The 19,667-nt window shown below is 34.9% G+C and overlaps 1 protein-coding gene across 1 annotated transcript; it reads right to left on the bottom strand.

Moving 5' to 3' along the window:
• Window positions 1-75: 75 nt before the first annotated feature.
• On the bottom strand, window positions 76-17,809 carry LOC147394490 (NADH dehydrogenase [ubiquinone] 1 beta subcomplex subunit 10-B-like). Its single transcript, XM_086453236.1, has 3 exons — window positions 17,477-17,809; window positions 17,346-17,389; window positions 76-362 (listed from the first exon to the last, which is right to left on the bottom strand). Exons 1-2 carry the CDS (start codon window positions 17,760-17,762, stop codon window positions 17,367-17,369), a joined length of 309 nt encoding a protein of 102 aa, XP_086309362.1. The 5' UTR covers window positions 17,763-17,809; the 3' UTR covers window positions 76-362; window positions 17,346-17,366.
• Between the last annotated feature and the right edge of the window lie 1,858 nt (window positions 17,810-19,667).

Genomic DNA, 19,667 nt, shown 5'->3' on the forward strand with positions numbered 1-19,667 from the left:
CATCCTAAGATTGTCAACCAAACGCTCCCCATATATATAAACATGCATTAGGAATTATTTATTAACGTAAGGAAATTGGATAAGTGTTAAAAATCTTTATTTCCAACATTTGAGACCTGTCATCTATTTATCTCAATCCACAACAAAGTTAGTTTCTGGACACAACCAGTGCACAGTCTTACTTATCTTAAGGCGGAATATAACAAAAGAGAAGAACAAACACCAATAATAATACTGAAAAGTCTAATAATCTTTGCAGAAGACAATATAACAATGTTAACCAATTTCGCATTTGGAAGACTCTGACAAACTTGTTGGAAATTTGGGGTCCCTCTCTATCTCTAGTCGCAGATGCAGTCACCCTGCAAAGAAGAAAATTCGTTGTGGAATCATCATCAATAGTTTAAGCCTGCCTTATCTCAATTATTGGGTTCAGCAACACAAATCAGATTTCACCATTCAAATCTATAAAGAGACATATCATTAGTTGAGGGGCATGTCTTTGGGTCTTGTCACTTCCATCCAATTAGACAAATATGCCATCAAATATTTAGAAATCTATGCAGTATTATTAATACATCAGATTTTGGAACGATTAGAAAATTACAAAATATGAAACCATTCAGCTTGAACAACAAAGAGCGATTAATCAAGTTCACCAACTAGTTTTCCAACAAGAAGCCTTACTGCAAAGAGCACACTATATCTGACATGTCACATTCATGCATCACTCGAAATGTAGGAGTTGAATACCCCAATTAGTTACAATTATGTTGATCAGAATCAAGCCCTTCATGAGTTAGAAATACTAAGAAGAGAAGTAGCATGTCTAGTCCAAGGCATTTCCCACAACACTGAAATATGTTGTATGAACCTCCATGCTCTATGGAATTAAACCCCTAACTTCATTTGGACGAGATGCACACTTCAAACTTAGTTGTCAGAAAAAAAAAAAAAAAAGCTATTACCCATGTTCATGAAGTGAGAGAAGTAGAGTGGAAGAAAAATAAAATTAGGAGTGAACACAATAACGAAAATAGCCCAAATAGGTGTAGTTCAAAGACTAATGACAGACCCAATAAGGATTTAGGAGCATTCAAGTCAAAGATTCTAAAAGGTGAGGAAAACCAACAGGATGTGAATTAGATAGCGAGAGCAGATTTGAAGACTACTGCAGTAACGAAAGACATGGCTTTAGATAGAACTAAATGGAGGAACAGAATCCATTCAGCAGACCCAATGATGATTAAAAAAAACAGGCTTCAAAACCACCCATCAATATTATATAACTTGGAATTTGTGTTTGTCCAATGACAGGAGCAATTAGTCAATCTGAACCGGATCTGTGAGTTAGAAAGGGCATAGTGAAGTGAACAATTCATGGGTCACATAGGGTTTTTGAATTGATGGCTAAAAATCCTGGATCAACTCTGGTGAGTCAAACAATTTTTAAAGCCATGTCTGATATGCCAAAGGCAAATCTTGAGTAGGTCCATATCCCAATAATGGAGTACTACATAGATGCATTCTAATAAGCTGTATATTGATACACCAGAACATGATTGTATTGTAATAAGTATATACTGATATATCAGATCATGTTGTAATAAAGATAAGGGCAAAAACTAGATTAGGGTTAGAATAATTATAGCTTCCTTTCAACATTAAAATTGAAAGCTATCTTTTCATAGCTCTCTATTTAAATCCTTTGCGATCATTATAACACATTAAGAATCAATTCAGTTTAATCTTCATGGTATCAAATTTTAGGTCATAGTTATTATTGCTACCAACTATAATCTTATTATTGCTGTTCTGTTCACTTTCACCAACTTCCATCATCATTTTCGCATCAATCAACTTGTCAATATTGCCACAATCAAACAAATCTCCATACTCCATGATAGACCTTGATTTTGATCAATAACTTTAATGCCGTGTAGAAGACTAAATGGTATCGATTCTTGATGATTTACAATAACCCTGAGAAGGGTTCATAAAAGCTATCGAAAGAGAATAGTCAATCCTAATCTAGAAAGTAATCAATCAGAATCCTAACCCTGATCTAATTTTTATCCTAATCTTAATTATTTTTATGATCTAACATATCAATAAATCTCTTATTACAATGCATCCTATCTAATACTTGATTATCCGCATTCAAACAAAGATAACAAGCTCTTTTTTTTCTCAACCAAGCCAAGTTTTGTCTAATAAAATTTTATACTTACCCAAATATATATATATATATATAAAAAACAAAACTATTACAAACCAATACAAATCATTAAGTTTCTGAAGACATTAAAAACTGCATCTAGAAGAAAGGGCATTGTTGAATCACCAAATAGTCACATTAACCTGGACATTATTAGTCAAGTGATCACCATGCAGCCACAATGATCCAAATCTTCCATGATCACATGAATTTCTCTCTTACCCTGAATTTAAAAACAACCTATTTTATCTCCAAACATTGTTACCTTATGTGATTTGTCAATTCAAGCAACTTAATGCACACATGTCATCATATCTTCTCCAAAGATGACAAGACAGTGACCTATGCTAGCTTCATCAAACATTGGAGGTCTTCATTATAAAAATATCTCTAGTGAGTATTTTTTCAATATGTGGAAGTATCGATGTAGTGTAATGGCCACTCTATCCGGATGCTACATGAAGAACATAAACTAGATGACGGAATGGGAAGACGCACGATGTAGAAGATAGTGTAACAAGAGTGATTCAGTAAATTTTGATTTCTATATATATATTCATGTGGTTCTTCATCATGAATAATCTTGTTTTTCAACAAAGTCATCCGAAGGCCTGAAACTGCTTCCAAACAATGACAAAATGCATGTTATAATCAAAAGTATACCCCAATATATTTTTCATGGGCAAATTGGAGATGGGAAATGATCGGGCTAAATTTTGCCCCACTTTGAAGCACAACTGGACGAAAAAAGCTTACTTAAAGAAATATTAGGTCCCTCTGCCTTAGGCATTTTCAACGACAAAAGAAGCCAATGGGCAAGCCATTCCTTAGAATTGGGAACATGGTCAAACGTAACATATGTACAAACAGATCTATTTTCTCAATTCCGGTCCGAAATCCAACCTTCTCAATCTGTAATGTAGGAACTCCCACTCCACATGGAAGTAGGCTTTCTCCATTTTAACCTTACACAGAACCCCCTGACAACTTACTTCTTAAACAAGAATCCACACATATATTGGCAACGGAAATATTTCTAATGTTTGTCCACCCTTTATAAAGCCCATTTAGAGGGAGAGATGACAGACCCTATAATCTCTTTAGTCTTGAAGCGAGATCTTCACAAAGAATTCTGTAGGCACTACCCACGTTACCTGATTCATGCATTTGCTTGGTTCGAATTCGAGTTCGCGATTCATGATTTGCCAGTCAAGAATAAACTCAGTTCATAGGGGTAGACATCGATGAGAGTATTTGAAGGTTGAAGTGATGAGTAGAGTAAAAAGGATTGTAGATTTTGAGAAGAAAAAATCTGATTTTTTTTATTTATAGGTTGAAGATGAGATAATTTGGTCAATTTTCATCAGTCTATTAATATAGACTAAGGTCAAAGGGCCATGTTACCAATTTGAAATTTCAAGGAGATATCTCAAATATTATTAATACGTAGAGGGAGTGTACAATTCGAAACTCCCATATGTGTTACGGCTGATTTTCGATGAAATATGGAAAAAGATAAGAGGAAAAGAAAAAAGGATGGGCGGGGTTTATAGAGTTTGACGTCACAGACGTTTTTTCCTTCTTCACTAAGCATCGAAGGAATCCCGATCGTGATGATCTAAGTTGATAGAAAACCAACGTTTTCTTTTAAAACATATTCGGCTGGTTTTGGACCAGTTTAAGAGATGATGAATAGTAAATTTAATTTAGAAATTCTTTATATAAACTAGCGAGACAAAATCGATATTTTTTAAGTTGTTTTGTTTGATGATAATTCGACTTTTTAGACTCCGAAACTGACGAGTGAATACTCATTTTTCTATAATCTTCCATTGTGGATCTAATGGCACAATCGAATTCAACAAATTCTTGCTCTAACAAAAATTCACTTTTTCAGCCCGGTCCGACCCGAAAATCGAAGTTGTTTTCGTTTTTGACGATAATTCGACTTTTCGGACTCCGAAAGTGACGAGTAAATACATTTTCTATAATTTTTCATTGCGGACCCAATGGTGTGATAGGATTTTAAAAATTCTTGCTCTGGCAAAAATTCATTTTTTTAGTCCGGTCCGATCCGAAAATCCAGAATTTTGCAACTTTTTCGTTCGAACTCGCATTTGAGCGTGCTTATAGGCTAAGTATGTTTTCTAACCATTTTGAATCCAATGGTGAGGTCAGATTTTACTAAAAATTACTAGAAAAAATCCCAAAGTTTTACTCTAAGTCCCACTTTCAAAATTTTCTCAATATTCCACTATTTGTTTTTCCTCGATATATGAATAAAAAACTCGGGATATTACATTCTCCACCCCCCCCCCCCTCCTTAATAAAAATTTCATCCTCGAAATTTCAACATCACATCCTATTCTTCAAATAGTCCTTATGCTTAATATTCATATCGAATTCAACATCTCTACTTCTCGTTCCATATTCTACTAATCGTGATATTTCCTCAAGACTCTTGTTATAAAGCTAATGATTTAAAATCTTACTCAAAATGATAATTCCTACATCCCAACTTTTCACCAATCGCCTTTAATCAAAGATATATATTTTCCATTCTATTTTATATCAACCAACCTACACATCTTCTTTAATCACATCCACTAAATTGTCTCTCAATAATGCATACGCGTTCTCATCATACTAACTCAAAAATCACAATATATACATACTGCAACAAATTAACTTCATCCATAAACTATTTATTCAAACACGCTAATACATCATCCCACTCAATCCGAACATTTTACCAAATCAGTCTCATCAACGGTGCTACAAGAGTGAAAATCCCTCAATAAATCTTCTATAATAACCTATCATCCCAAGGAAATTTTTGATATCTGTCATTGTCTTTAGTTGTTTCCACGACAACACGAATTCAACTTTGGAAGGTCTACTGCTATCCCTTTACTTGATACTACTGGCTCTAAGAATTTCACCTTACGAAATCAGAACTCACACTTGCTGAATTTGGAATATAGCCTATGTTCTCACAAAATCTGTAGTGTGATTCTGAGGTGTCTCTCGTGGTCTTCTCTTGACTTGAAATATATCAGGATATCATCCATAGATGCCATTATTTCAAAAATGAAATCCCGTCAAGATGCTCCCAAAATATCCGATGCATAAGATCCATAAATGTTGCCAGTGCATTCATCAAGCCGAAAGGAATCACTAGATACTCGAAGTGTCCTAACTTGATTTGAAATGCAATCTTCGGAATATTTGCCTCTCGAATTCTCAACTGGTGGTACCCAGATCGCAGATCGATCTTAGAGAAATACTGGGCACCTTGCAGTTGGTCAAACAGATTATCAATGCTCAAAAGGGGTACTTATTCTTGATGATCACTTGATTCAACTTCCGGTAATTAATGCACAATCTAAGCAACCCATCTTTCTTCTTGACGAACCGAACCAATGCTCTCCAAGGTGAGGAACTCAGTTGGATAAACCCCAAGCTCGTAAGCTCATCACTCTACGCTTTCAACTCTCGGGTTTCTACCAGGGCCATTCAGTATGGTGTAATAGAAATAGGCCCCGTGCTTGGCACCAACTCAATTGAGAATTCTATCTTGCGACAAGGTGGCAAACCCAATAATTCTACTGAAAATACATCCTCAAATTCCCTGACTATCTCTACCATCTCCACTGACACCTCTATCTTTGACACTCAGATTTCCCAAATGTTTGTACAGAGAACCATCTCTTATGTATCTGGATCTCTGAACTTTAACCCTCAGGTATCCTGGTCTCCTAAAAATAACCGATCTTGCGAAAAAATCAACATGGACATGGTTCTGTACTAACCAATCCACTTTAGCCTATAAGCACGCTCAAATGCGAGTTCGAATGAAAAAATTACAAAATCCTCGATTTTCGGATCGGACTGGGCTAAAAAAATGAATTTTTTCTAGAGCAAAAATTTGTAGAATTTGATAGCACCATTGAGTCCACAACGAAAAATTATAGAAAATGGAGTATTTACTCGTCATTTTCGGAGTCCTAAAAATTAAATTATAGTAAAAAATGAAAATAACTTCAATTTCGTTGTCATTAGATCTACAACAAAAAATTATAAAAAAATGAGTATTCACTCGTCAGTTTTGAAGTTCGTAAAGTCAAGTTATTGTCAAACGAAACTACTTCGAAAATACCGATTTCGCCCCGTCAACTTATATAAAGAATATTTAAATCAAATTTAATATTCATTATCTCATAAACTCGTCCAAAACCAGTCGAATATGTTTTAAAAGAAAATGTTGATTTTTTACCAACTTAGATCATCAGATTCATCACGATCGGAACACTGTCGACGCTCAACGAAGAGGGGAAAAACATCTGTGACATTGAACTCTATAAACCCCGCCCATCATTTTTTTCTTTTCTTCTTCTTTTTTTCCGTATTTCATTGAAAATCAGCCATAACACATACGGGGAGTTTCAAACCTTCAACCTCCGATTTCATCGACTTAGTCCAAACCATCCTTTGCCACAAAAGGAAAAAAGGACGGCGTCATCAAGATCTTTAAAACCGCCGGGTTCAATTCAAAAATCAACCGTTTCCATGTCAGATCTGCCTCGATTTCTGCATTGGTCATCTCAATTTCCGCACATGTTCTTCAATTCTAACACCCTAGAGATTGGTAGGAAACTCTCAATACCTATTGGTAATCGTAAATTGTGAAAATTGCATTTAGAGTTTTCAACGAAAATTTATGGTGTTTCAAAAACGTAGAATTCTTTTCGTTATTTCAAATTCACGCCAAGACCTTCATGTTTAATGTGTTTAATTGTGTTTTATAACAAATTATACGTGAGTAGGACATTTTATCGAATTATTTCCACCAATTTGATTCTATGCATTCACTCGGACCTTGTGTTGACCCAAAGTTTATAATTTTTCTATTTAAATGACAAAAAATAAATTTTTTAAAGTTGAAAGATGATTTGATATTAAATGGATCGAGATGGAATCAATAAATATCGAAAAGCTTGAAAAGTGCAGAAAATCGGAAAAAGGGGAAAAGGGGATGACATGGTAAGATGTCAGAATCACACCCAAGGGGTGATGTCTGCATTTTACATTGTGATGTTATGTGTGGGTTGATGAACGGATATCCAAGGTTAATTTACTTTATGTTGTCATAAGGTGACTTGCATGTTTATTTACGATTATATGTTGTGTACTGTTATTTATTTTAGATCGGTGGACTACATGGTAAAAGATTGGATATCCATTCTCAACTCTATAATGTTAATTTTTTATTTATTTTCAAAAAAGAATGATATATATAGCAATTTTGTAAACTGTTAAAGAGTTTGTGAATACTTAAAGGGATAGTATGTCATATCATCTGGAGTAATATACTATCCTAAGATGTACAGTAGAGACAATCAAGCTCATACGTGGTATGGTACGCGTATGAGAGTGGAGTCACAACTAGAATCCGAATTTATTTCTTTCTATCTTTATCAGTGAACTTGTAATGTAAAGGTGGTCATACACGAATGGGGTTGTATAATAAGAATCACATGCATGCCTGATAAGCATAGATGAAGATGATTGGTCAGTGATCACTAATAATCTAGAATAGTTAAACATCTGACACATCGAAAAAGACCCATTGCTTACAATCATGTCAAACGACCAACCTGGGCCGAATAAATGATCTCGCAAGTGTGATAATGCATCGACCAGCTACAAAATCATGAACTAATACTTTATTATTGGAACATCTTGTCCCAACTGGGAACGATCCAGTCGTAGAATCCCAGCTCTCTAATTCCAATACTCTACCATTATATATTATGTATTTGTTGCCTTATTTTGGATTATAAAATGACAAGTATGTTTATTGTTTCAATTTTTTGTCAATTAGATTCGGGTAAAAAGAAAATGTTATAATGAGTGATATAATTTGAGTTTTTAACTATTTAATTGCTCATCCATAGCTATATGTATCATTTAATCATATTTCATTTGGTAAAACTTTGTATATATTGAAATAATTCAGAATGCTTACTCGTTCATGCTAAGATGAGGTTATTGGCAGGAATTGTTTGCTTCCCTACGGGGTAACCATTGTTACTCACCCTTTCCTTCTCAGTTTTTTAGTTTCAGGTTTTGCACTTGACGTGGCCGATGTAAAGTAGCGTTAGCAAGTGAAGATCACCTGGTTGGTCAAATAAACGACCAGAGATCGTTATGTCATGTTTTAAATAAATAAATAAATAAAATGTTGACCAAGTCAAATAAGGTTGACTCAAGTCAAGTCAACTATTGTTGACTCAAGTCAAGTCAAGTCAATTATTGTTGACTAGTCAAATAACTTTGACTAAGATCTTTTTTTTTATAAAAAAATTAGAATTTTGTAATATCTAGATATTTTAAATATCTAGATATTTTGTTTTGAAAATATCAAATAAGATATTAGCTGAATTTTTGTTTGATTGTTTCATTTTTACACAAAGAAAGAAGAGAAAGAAAAAAAGGAAAGGAAAAGAAAGAGAAATAAAGAAAAAGGTAGGCCCTTGCAACTATTTATAATGGTTTTAGTAATTTAAAAATATATATATTGCTGATTTTATAGTTGTAAAAAAAATTGAATTTGTTTTGTTTTTAAAAACAATTTTGATTTAGAAATTTTAAAGTTAAAATTATTTTGTAAATTTTTAATAACATACATATTCTTTATACATATTTATATTATTGTTTTATGATTTTAAAGCATGCTAGTATTTGTTATTTTGTTTAAAAAGAATTATTACATGTTTGTAATTGATTTATACATGTTTTATACGTAAATATACATGCTAAAAATAAAATACAGCAATTATGAAAGTTGCTGTTTTTTTTTTTTTATTAAATTGACAATATGTATGCTAGATAGGATATAAAAAAAAATATAGTTGCTTTATACGTACGTTATACGTGTTTAATACGTACGTTATACGTATTTATACGTGTTAAATATAAAATACAGCAACTATGAAAGTTGCTGTTTTTATATAATATTTTACTATACATACTTTAATTGAATGCTCAAAATATTTATTGCTTTATACGTATTTTATAAGTACTTTATACGTATTTTATACGTATTTTGTACTTGTCAAAAAGAAAATACAGCAACTATATAAGTTGTTGTTTTTACATACAATACATATATTTTGTTCACATTTTTATAAACATACATGATTTTTTAATAAGTAAACTGGTGGACAGTTTACTTTAATCATTTTAGTGATGGATTTCCAAGAAATGTTTCTAATTAAAAAATTGGGTAGAAAAGTAATTTATTAAAATAAATATGAGAACGAGTTCTCAATTGATTGTTGTGTTTTAAAATACCCAGTTAGTGAGATGCTTCGGCGTATGTCGTATAAGACACGAAAATGAGAGAATAGATGAAGTGATGCTTCAGTCATAGACTGTGTAAGACACGAAAATGAGTGGAATGCTTCGACTAAGGGTCGTGTAAGACACGAAAGAAAGAAAAAGAAAAGAGAGATGAGATTGTACATTTAAGAGTGGACTGGGTGTTTAAAACACGTATATGCTTTACTTTCATTGCGTTTTGAAAAGAAAATAAATACTTATATGTAGTATTTTAGTGATTTATTAAAGAGATTGTGAAAACCTATAAAGAATAACATGTTGTGACATTTCCGGAATGATGTGTTATTCTAGGATAACAGTTGCGTTGTTTGAGTTCTTATGTATTATGGGATGCATAAGAACACAACATCACAACAGGAATCCGGGAATTTCTTTTCTATCTTTAATAGAGAACAAGATGTAGATAGTTGTATGATTGATAAAGAATATCGAGGATCACAAGCACGCCAGATTGGCATAGATGAAGATAACTAGTTAATGATCATTAATAGTCTAGAGTAGTCAAGAAAGAATGACCTACTTGATTTGGCCCGTTTCTTAAGGCCTTGGTCAACGGCCAACCTGAGCCGGAAAACAGTTACCCAAATTATAGCAGAGGCTGACCATAGAATCAGGAACTAACGGTGGGGTTCCACACTGGTGAAGTATTGGAATAATCGTATTTTGACTGAGATGTTCACATCAGTCGTGACCCTTAACTCTCTATTATAGTACTCTATTATTTGATGTTATATTATGAACAATTGTTTTCTTCAGATTTTTAAGTGTTTTAATTTCCTACTAAGTTTTATGATATCGGAGTTCAATTATTTTTAATTGTGTTGAATATCAAATATGCATGATTTATGAATTCTTAGAATGTTTAAACTGCATATAGGATGCTGTTATTTAGAATTGTAAGATTCCCCTATTGGGTAACTCCCCTGTTACTCACCCCTACGACATCACAAATTTCAGGCGCACCTGGTTTAAGTGATCCTTCCGAGGCGGCTCAGTGCCAGGGCCTTATAGATGATCAGTCCAAGCTTCCAGGAATGGAGCATGGGTATTACTAATAATAAGTCTTGAACTAGAGTTAGATTTAAGTCTTTAGCTATCGTTTTTGGTTATGTAAGTATGAACACCATAGTATGACATTACTGTTTTATGTATATATGTCAAATGTTTATGATGTTTGAGGATACGTGTCTGTTCTGTTGAGCAATGATCAGGTATGACATATAGTTATATTATTTGTCATTTAAGTTTATGTATTGATTATCATGACATGGATTTTATATCATGCCTCGGAATTCAACTTGGGAATCATGGGGATTCGGGTTGAGTTTTTGGGGCGTGACACGTTACCTGGTGAGTATGGGGACTATACCCCTAGCAACATCACCTCGTCCAGGTGGTATTATAGATTTTGGGTTGAACATTAAGACTTTTGTTAGAGTAAGGAGTTTTAATAAAATCTTGTATATTATTTACTTTTTCCATACTCTAATCTACCTTACGTTGTTAAATGTATATAGGTTTCCACTAGTATTTATATTTTGTATATCTATACAGGATATTATGTATATTGTTTAACAAGTAAAACAATTATTTGAGTGCCTTGGAATGCTAACATAAACAGAAGAAACCATGTCGAAATTTTGAGACGTCACCTACTACCTCGAGATTTGACATGAGGCTTTGTGTTAGAGTTTGGGGGACTCCACAATTCACTTACATTTCGATCTTAGGTTCCTCACTCACATTTTCAAAATTTATAAGATATCATGATCAAATGAAGTATATAAACCTTTTACACCAAAAGTACATAAGAAATTAATCTCATTTAAAAAATTCCCCAACATTACCATGATCAAAGTTACACATATCCAAGAGGATGTTGCCTTCAATACTTTCACTAAAACTTAAATATTATAACCTTGTATAGTTGCATGGAAAAAAATTTCCCAATAAATAATGTTTTTTTTTTAGTAGAACTTCTCTTATGAATTTTTTATTGAAAACTACTTCCAAAAATATTTCCTGGTGTAACATTTTGAAAGAAATCTAGTTTCGCATGGTTTTGTTTCTCCTTTTGATAAAAGATGTTCAAATCTCCCAAAACCATAATAGCTCTAAATTAATAAATTCCAAAAGAAAAAAAAATGATAATAATAATGGAAGTAAGGTGCACTTGCTAAAAAAATTTGGAGGTATGGGGACATACCCAGAGCCTATAAAGAAGTATTGTTCAGTAAAAGTATGGCATTAAAAGTTTAGATAGTGGGTCACTTGTTGGTCATAGGGGTGTGTGGAAAGCCATTACTTCTTTTTTTATTGGAAAAAAAAAAGATTCAATTGAAAAAGAGAGAAAAAAGAGTTGTAGAGCTCGAAAAGACATACAAGCAAAAGAGAAAAAACCTACCCATGATCATTTTATAAATACCTTCCCCTAAACAAAAAGAGAAAGGAAATAGAAAAAAAAAAAAAAAACCTTCCGTGATTTTTACATAAAGACTTCCACCTAAACAAAGGATCTTTAAAAAAAATGCCTTAAATTCCTTACTACACAAACAAAATAAAATAAAAAGAACATAATGCTAATAATGACTTCCTGCAATGAATGGTCCTTTTCTTTGAAGACCCCACAATTCATTTCCTTCCAAAAGCTCCAACACAAAACTATAGGAATCAGGCTCCAAGGATCCTCTTTGGCAAAGAACACCCTATAATCCCAAATTTGAAACAAAGAAACAATCGAAAAAAGAAAATGACCAAATATCGGAAAAGAAACAAGAAAATGACTCCAATCTAGAAGCTTGAAACAAGAGGATCCTCAATCGCCGTTCTTGTTTATCATCCTGGCAGAAACTCTTAGACATATGCTAGAAAGAGGTGTGGCGAATGGTCACTTTAGGGGCTTCGTTGTTGGTAGGGGTGGGTTATCTCACCTACAATTTGCAAATAACACCTTGGTGTTAATGGATGTTTTGTTGGAACAAACTAGGAGACTCGGAAGTTTGTTATGTTGTTTTGAAGTAGTGTCTGACATCCCAGTCAGTATAAGAAAAAAGCAAAGTTTTTGCGGTTGGGAGAGTTCCTAATATACGCTTGCTAACAGCTTCTCTGGGTTGGCAGGTAGGCAGCTTTCCCACTAGCTACCTAGGTCTCTCCTTGGGATGCCCCTTACAAGTGTGAGGCGATTTGGGACCCGATGGTGGAAAGGGTGAGCAGAAAGTAGGCATCGTGGCAAGCTAACTATCTCTCGAGGGGGGGAGGTTACGTTGATCAAGTGTGTTCTATTTAGCATCCCAGTATAATTCTTGTCATTGTTTGTATTGCCTCGAATGGTGGAGTTGCGTTTAGATAAGTTACTTCGAGACATCTTATGACATGATAAGAAGGGGAAGAGGAAGCACCATTTGGTGAGTTGGAAGTGTGTGACAAAGCTAAGGAGAAATGGGGGACTTGGGCTTAGAAGGTTCGGGCCAGTTAATTCAACTTTACTGGGTAAATGGTTATGATGCTTTGGTGACAAGGATGGTGACCTATGGAGACGTGTGATAACCTCAAAATTTGGGTCAAAAGCTTTTAGGTAGGAGAGTGGGAAAAATAGGGAATCGCATGGGTGTGGTATTTGGAAAGGGATCTTGAAGATCCTTCCCATGTTTAGAGCGAGAACTCATTTTAAGGTGGGAAGAAAAGATAAAAGTTAAAGACTTTGGGAGGATTCTTGGTGTGATCATGGTCCTCTTATGGGGTAATTCCTTGTCCTATGCTTGATGTCCACAAAAATGGATCTTTCGGTCTCGATTTTAGATGGTGGTCAGTGGATTGAAATCTTTAGAAGATCTCTCTCTCTCTTTCTCAAGTGCATCTGATTTTTTTATTTTTATTTTTTAGATCAAAGAAATAAATTCAAAAAAAGGGGAGGTTGAGATAACCCACCCCAAAACAAGGAAAAAAGAAAACAACAAACTACAAACTAAACAAGAGAAAATTTACAAACACAATCCTACCGAATCAAGAAATCCTTGAAGACTTTGCACCAATATAATAGTAAACCCAACATGGAGATAATCAACTCCTGATTTGATTGCCTGATATCTTCAAAGGTTCTCGCATTTCTAACTATCCAAATGCCCCACAAGATCGCGAATGAGGTTAAACTCCACAACAACCTCTTGGAGTGACGGGAGCCCATCCCTAGTTGAAACCATTCCCTAAGAAGATTTCTAACTGTGCTCGGGACACACCAATTCAACCCAAACAAAGAAAGGAAATGAGCCCACGCCTAAGTGGCTTCCTCACAATGAAAAAGTACGTGGTTAGAGGACTCCTCGCTCTTCATGCACATACAACAAACATTAAGACCACAGAATCCCCTTTTTGTCATGAAATCTAGCATTTGTATACTCTCCCACACAACGGACCAAACAAAAAACACTACTTTGGAGGGAACCCTTGGACCTCAAACCACGACAGAGGGAAAAAACAGGTCTATACTTCTAGCAAGGTCTTTGTAGAAATCGGAAACCGAGAACATACCTTGGTTGTTAGGGATCCATAATCTCGTTTCTTCCACCGAAGAACTATCTGTGATCAATCGAGGTGTCCCATCAACTCCAAAATCTTTGGCACCTCCCAATCATTCAACGCCCTTCTAAAGCCCAAATCCCAGCCTATGGTCCCTTGCTCCAATACCAAGAAACTAGCCATTGAAAGGTATTTCTTTTCTAGAAATGTTGTACAACCTAGGAAATCTGTCCCTAAAAGGGCCTCCTCCCCACCAAGCATCCTCCCAAAAACTCACTCTATCACCTTCCTTGCCTTGAAAGTGATTCTTTTTTTAAACTGAGGAAGAATCTTTAAGATACCTGATCAACTGATTTTCCATCACGTAAACATATCACACGACAATTATAATCCTCTCCGCATTAAGAAATCTAAGGTTTGAATCATCCCCAACATTGTCGTCTAACTAAATAACGCCACCGTAGTCAAAACTTTCGACTCCAAAATTGCAACCTCTGGGAACAAAGCAACCCCATCACTAAGGACCAATAGAAAAAACTTACCGGGGGAAAAAAACATCTTTGCTCACCCTTCAAAAGCGAATCCTCGCTCTTAGCATTGAAAGTGATAAGAGTTACGGTAGGTCAACCTGCCAACCACCTCTAACTCCCAGTCATGAAACCCCCTACGAAAGCCAAAGTCTTATATCCAACCTCTGTAAAAGAGATCGAATATAACACCGGGAACGTCTCTTGTTCTCCATAAGGGGGCCATGACCAGACCATCAATCCTCCCAAAACTCACTCTGTAGCATTTTCCCAACTAAGAGGGTATCTCTTATTCATGATGGGTGAGGGGAAATGTCTAGATTTTTGGATGACTACTCATGGGGATCTATATTAACTTACTAAGTAAGAGGTCTATCCCAGAAGAGAAACTTGGTCAATGAGGTCAACCCTTGATCCAACATAACACTTGTCTACCTTGGATACCACAATGTTCCTTAATCCTTATGATCCAAACTATCATAACATCTAGGGCCAAGTGTTTCATTGAGGCAAATGACACCTTGTGCGATTCCTAGGTTGCACCCTTCCTTAAGTTGCCCATCCCTTACCTTATCTATTCCCCCAACATAAGGCTAGCTTTTTCTTTAGTTTAATGTTGAAACTTATCACAGGCACCTTAACTAGCCCTTTCAATTATTTGTTTGGATATTCATGTCAAGGATGAAGCTTCGATTTTCACAAATTCTATGTTAAAATGTCACTTAGACCAAGATACCCACATGTGTGACTTTGGGTGTGCGCGAGGCATTTGCTCATAAATGGCATCAGTCGGGACGCCACACCTGCATGCCATTCTAGGGATGTGCATGCATGACATCTCTAGTAAATGCCCTTTCTTAATTTCGAATTAGCATAAGTGCTATCAAGACAGTCCCTAAAACAACATAGACACTAACAAGGCATCTACTCCAAACTCCAAAGGGAAGAATTTTTCATAATAACCTCCTACCTCTAAAGAAAGCCTTTGTGTCACCCGCCAAAATGATCGTGAATTGTATAGGGAGTCAATCAACTCCCTTCAGAAAAAATGCAAGGATCATGTTTAAGAACCATAGCGAGTGAGCAATAAATGAAAGCAAACTCCATTGATGCCATCCTTTGTGCATAAAAAAGTAAAAAACATTCGGAAGACATGTAGTTAGGCTTCTTGATTCTTATTTTTGTTTTGTTTTAAGCACCTTAGATAGGTTTTCTCAACCTCTTGGCTTGTGTATCTTATTTATGCATCTTAATAAATTCTTTACTGTTAAAAAAATAATCATATTTAGGGATAGACATCCAAACTAATGTCACTGTAACATGAAACATCCAAACATTGTGAGATGGATTTGAATTGAAAATGCATCAATTTCTAGCCTTCACTCAAAAACTTGTATCCTACATTTCCCACTGCATAGAGTTGGCAGGTTTCCTAAAATATTTAGTAAGATGAACAATGACAAAAGGGCATCCTCATCTTTCCCTACCCATGAAGCTTTTAAAAATGGCTCATGCAAGTAAGAGGATTGGGACACATTTTCAACTTACACATCATCACTAAACCTCTTTCTTTTACTCTCCTTACAAACACCCATCTACTTGATATAGGCTGGAGTCCAAAGGAAACACCCATACAAATCATACAATGTCACATTCAGTTCTTCCTTATTTCTTACCAACCTTATCCACCCCTTTACATTAAGTTATTCAACTTGAATAAAATAATTTCAAAGCACAATATCAATCTTAGTGTAAATACTTGTAGCATGAACAACAATTAAATCTTTGTGGCATGATGTTATGACATGCATCATGATGTAGTTAAAAAATCGAGACCCCATGCGAAGATAATAATCATCTATAGACATAACGAATGGATGCCCCAAAGTCCAAATTATCTAAATCCGGTCTAGAAAAGATAGTCAATTTCTAATAAGCATATATCTAATTGGTAAGTCGTCTATAGCCACATCAAACAGATTCAGAGAAAAGAGGTCCAAATAATAGAATCCCACCCAGAAAAGATATCATCAATTTCTAATGAGAATAACTTTCGACTCAAATATCTAACTGGGAAGCTGCAAAAAGCATACAAAAGCTCCTTCAGACGTCTATAACAACTATTTCATGAAGTTTGAGATAATTCTAATGATTTGGATGTCGAAGTTTTAGTAAACTAGAAATGACCAAAATTAATAGTGTTTTAGGTATTAAAAGAGAAAATATTCAGGGTTTTAAAAATTGAGAGTTACTATTGCCACACCAACTATGTGTAATTCTTTGTTGATTTACATGGGAATTTGGTGTGGGATTAGTAAAAGTTGGTGTGGCAATAGCAGCTCTCTAAAAATTTTGTATCAAAGCCAACCTACCTATTCTCATAGTGGGCATTACTTTCCCCTAAATCACATCACCAATTAGATTCATTTGTGAAATTGGACTGACCAAAGTACAATGCAGTCTTTCAAAATGATATTAGAGAGTTCAAACCAGAACACGTAGAGGTTCTATCATAGAAGCACAAGTACATCAGAATCATCAAAGATTCAACATAACCAATTACAAATCTTAATTCCAAAATACTACTTCACACATAATTCCATCAAAATTGAACCAATTACTGCAACTCAACAAAAATCAAGAATCAAACCTAACACAAGAAAATATCTGACAAACATTACCTTGCTCCAAGCGAAGCAGAATCAATCTGACTCAACCCTAGGAGCTGAAAAAACAGAAAAACCACCATTTAGATTGGATTAAAAACAAACAAACAAACAAACAAAAACCCTAGAAAATGAGAAAATCAAACCATGGAATTCGGGAGGACGATGATCTTTGCCCCAACCGATTCCGCGAGTGGATTCAAGGTACTGATGAACAAGATGTTTGCATTTCTGACGATGATTGATTCCCTCCATTCGATAGCACATTTTGACTTTCTGTCTCAGGATCTTAGCAGTTTCAATTGCGATCCACTTCTCTCTAACAAGATACTCTCTCATCTCCATCATCGCTACTGGATCCTTGTAAGGGTTTTCTGGATCGAAATCATCTGGAGGTCCTTCGTCGAACTCTACTCCTCCTTTCCTCACCATCTCTCTCTCTCTCTCTCTCTCTCTCTCCCGAGTATCGACTATGTGATGTGAGGCTATTTATATGAGGCTTCTTGTTGCTACTACGAGGAATCTAATCCGTTGATGAAGAGATGTTACAGGCACACCAACTTTTGCTAATGCCAAACCAATTCCTATGTAAATTAACACTGAATTATACACAATTGGGGTGGCATTGGTAAAAGTTGGTGAGACAATAGTATCTCTCTATTTGTACAGTAAGTTCAAGTTCAAGCCCTTGCAAATGGTGGTAGACCAACAAAGATGAGAACAGACTCAACAGAGCTGCAGTGCAGATCATTGCTTAGAAGTATTGAGTTGATTTGCCGGATTCTATATTTAATTTGCTTTATGGTTTTGGGGCTCCAATTAGGGCTGCAACTCAAGACAGGTTAGCTGGGGATCATCCTGTGCCCAACCCACACTTGGCAAACACCAACCCGTGCCCATGCTCATGCCCAACCCTAACTCAGGCATAAAAATGCTCAATCCAAGCCAACCCAACCCAAGTCGGATTAGTCGAGTTGACTCATTCCTCATTAATACTAGATAATTTAGTAATAATAATGACTTATATAAAGATATGTGATATGTAAAAAATAAATATAAAATTTACCATTGTTTGTCCTAAAAAAAACATGTTGATGGTTAACTAAAGTTGTTGATGTGATTTGTGAATGAGAAAGAACCAAAGATATTTTTAAACTATACCATATTAAGTTCGGATTCAGGCAATTTGATGTCTATGCCTGGACCTAACCTAATTGGATTCGATCAAAAAAACTTCTCAAACTTGAGCCTTAATCCTAGTTAATCGTGCTCAAACTTGTCCTAAGGTCAGGTTGAACCCATCGGGTTCAGTTTTGGCCCATCCAAGTTACATCCCTAACGCCAGTGACTTGTGAAGAATGATTAACGAGAAAATCCAATGGTTGAGATTTAGACATACCCCGATAACACGCATCTCAAAATACTTTAAAGCAAATGGATTTTGAGTTCAAACGGTTTGGGGATCAAAATCGTATATCTTTACTATTATAATGAGAGAAGTGGTTAAACACCAAAATTTGGATCTCACAAATGACCCCATCTTTACCTTTAAATTTAATATAACCAAGCCATTTTCGCCAAAATCCAAAAACTTATAATTTTAAGATCCTATAATCATATTAGTTAGTTTTTAAAATGAAAAAAATGTAATTTTTAGTATGTAAACTTCAAAACCTTTTAATTAATACTTTAAATTGCAAATAAGTCCTCCCGTGATACATAAGTGTTTGCACATGACACCTTCTAATAATTAATAACTATATAAATACATTGGAAAAATTATTGGAGTAACACAAACTTATTAAAAGAGAAATGCTAAATTGACTTTCTCTACAACATTGCATTGACGTGGTGGAGTGAATAAAATCACATATGTTTTCCCTCAAAATATGTGCGAATAGCATCTATGGTTCTATGCACGCAACTACGTCACCAGAGTGTTGAAGCCAATGTCGTAGGAATTAAGTGTAGCACGACTCTTATTAAAATATTACCAGACCAATAATTTTTAAAATTACATTTTAAATCTATCAAATTAGAGACACTGTCACAAGATCATATTCTTATTTAGATAATAACTATTTTAATAATAAAATCTTAATTATTTTACTAAAATATATGAAAACCACTACGTGAAAACCGTGTAAATTGAAGTAAAGATTTGTTGGGCTTGGCCCGACGAATTTTGGAAACTCAAATTTGACGGCCACAGGCCCACGAATTTTAGAGAAAAATTTCCCTCTCTCTCTCATCTGTGTTTTCTTCCCTCTCTCTTACTCTCTCTACGTTTTTCCATCTCTATCTCTATCTCTCTCTGGTTCAGGAGAACTTCTCCTG

Source organism: Akebia trifoliata, chromosome 9, assembly GCF_017979445.1.
Source record: "Akebia trifoliata isolate Shusen 1 chromosome 9, ASM1797944v1, whole genome shotgun sequence".
In the NCBI taxonomy this organism is placed as follows: Eukaryota; Viridiplantae; Streptophyta; class Magnoliopsida; order Ranunculales; family Lardizabalaceae; genus Akebia; species Akebia trifoliata.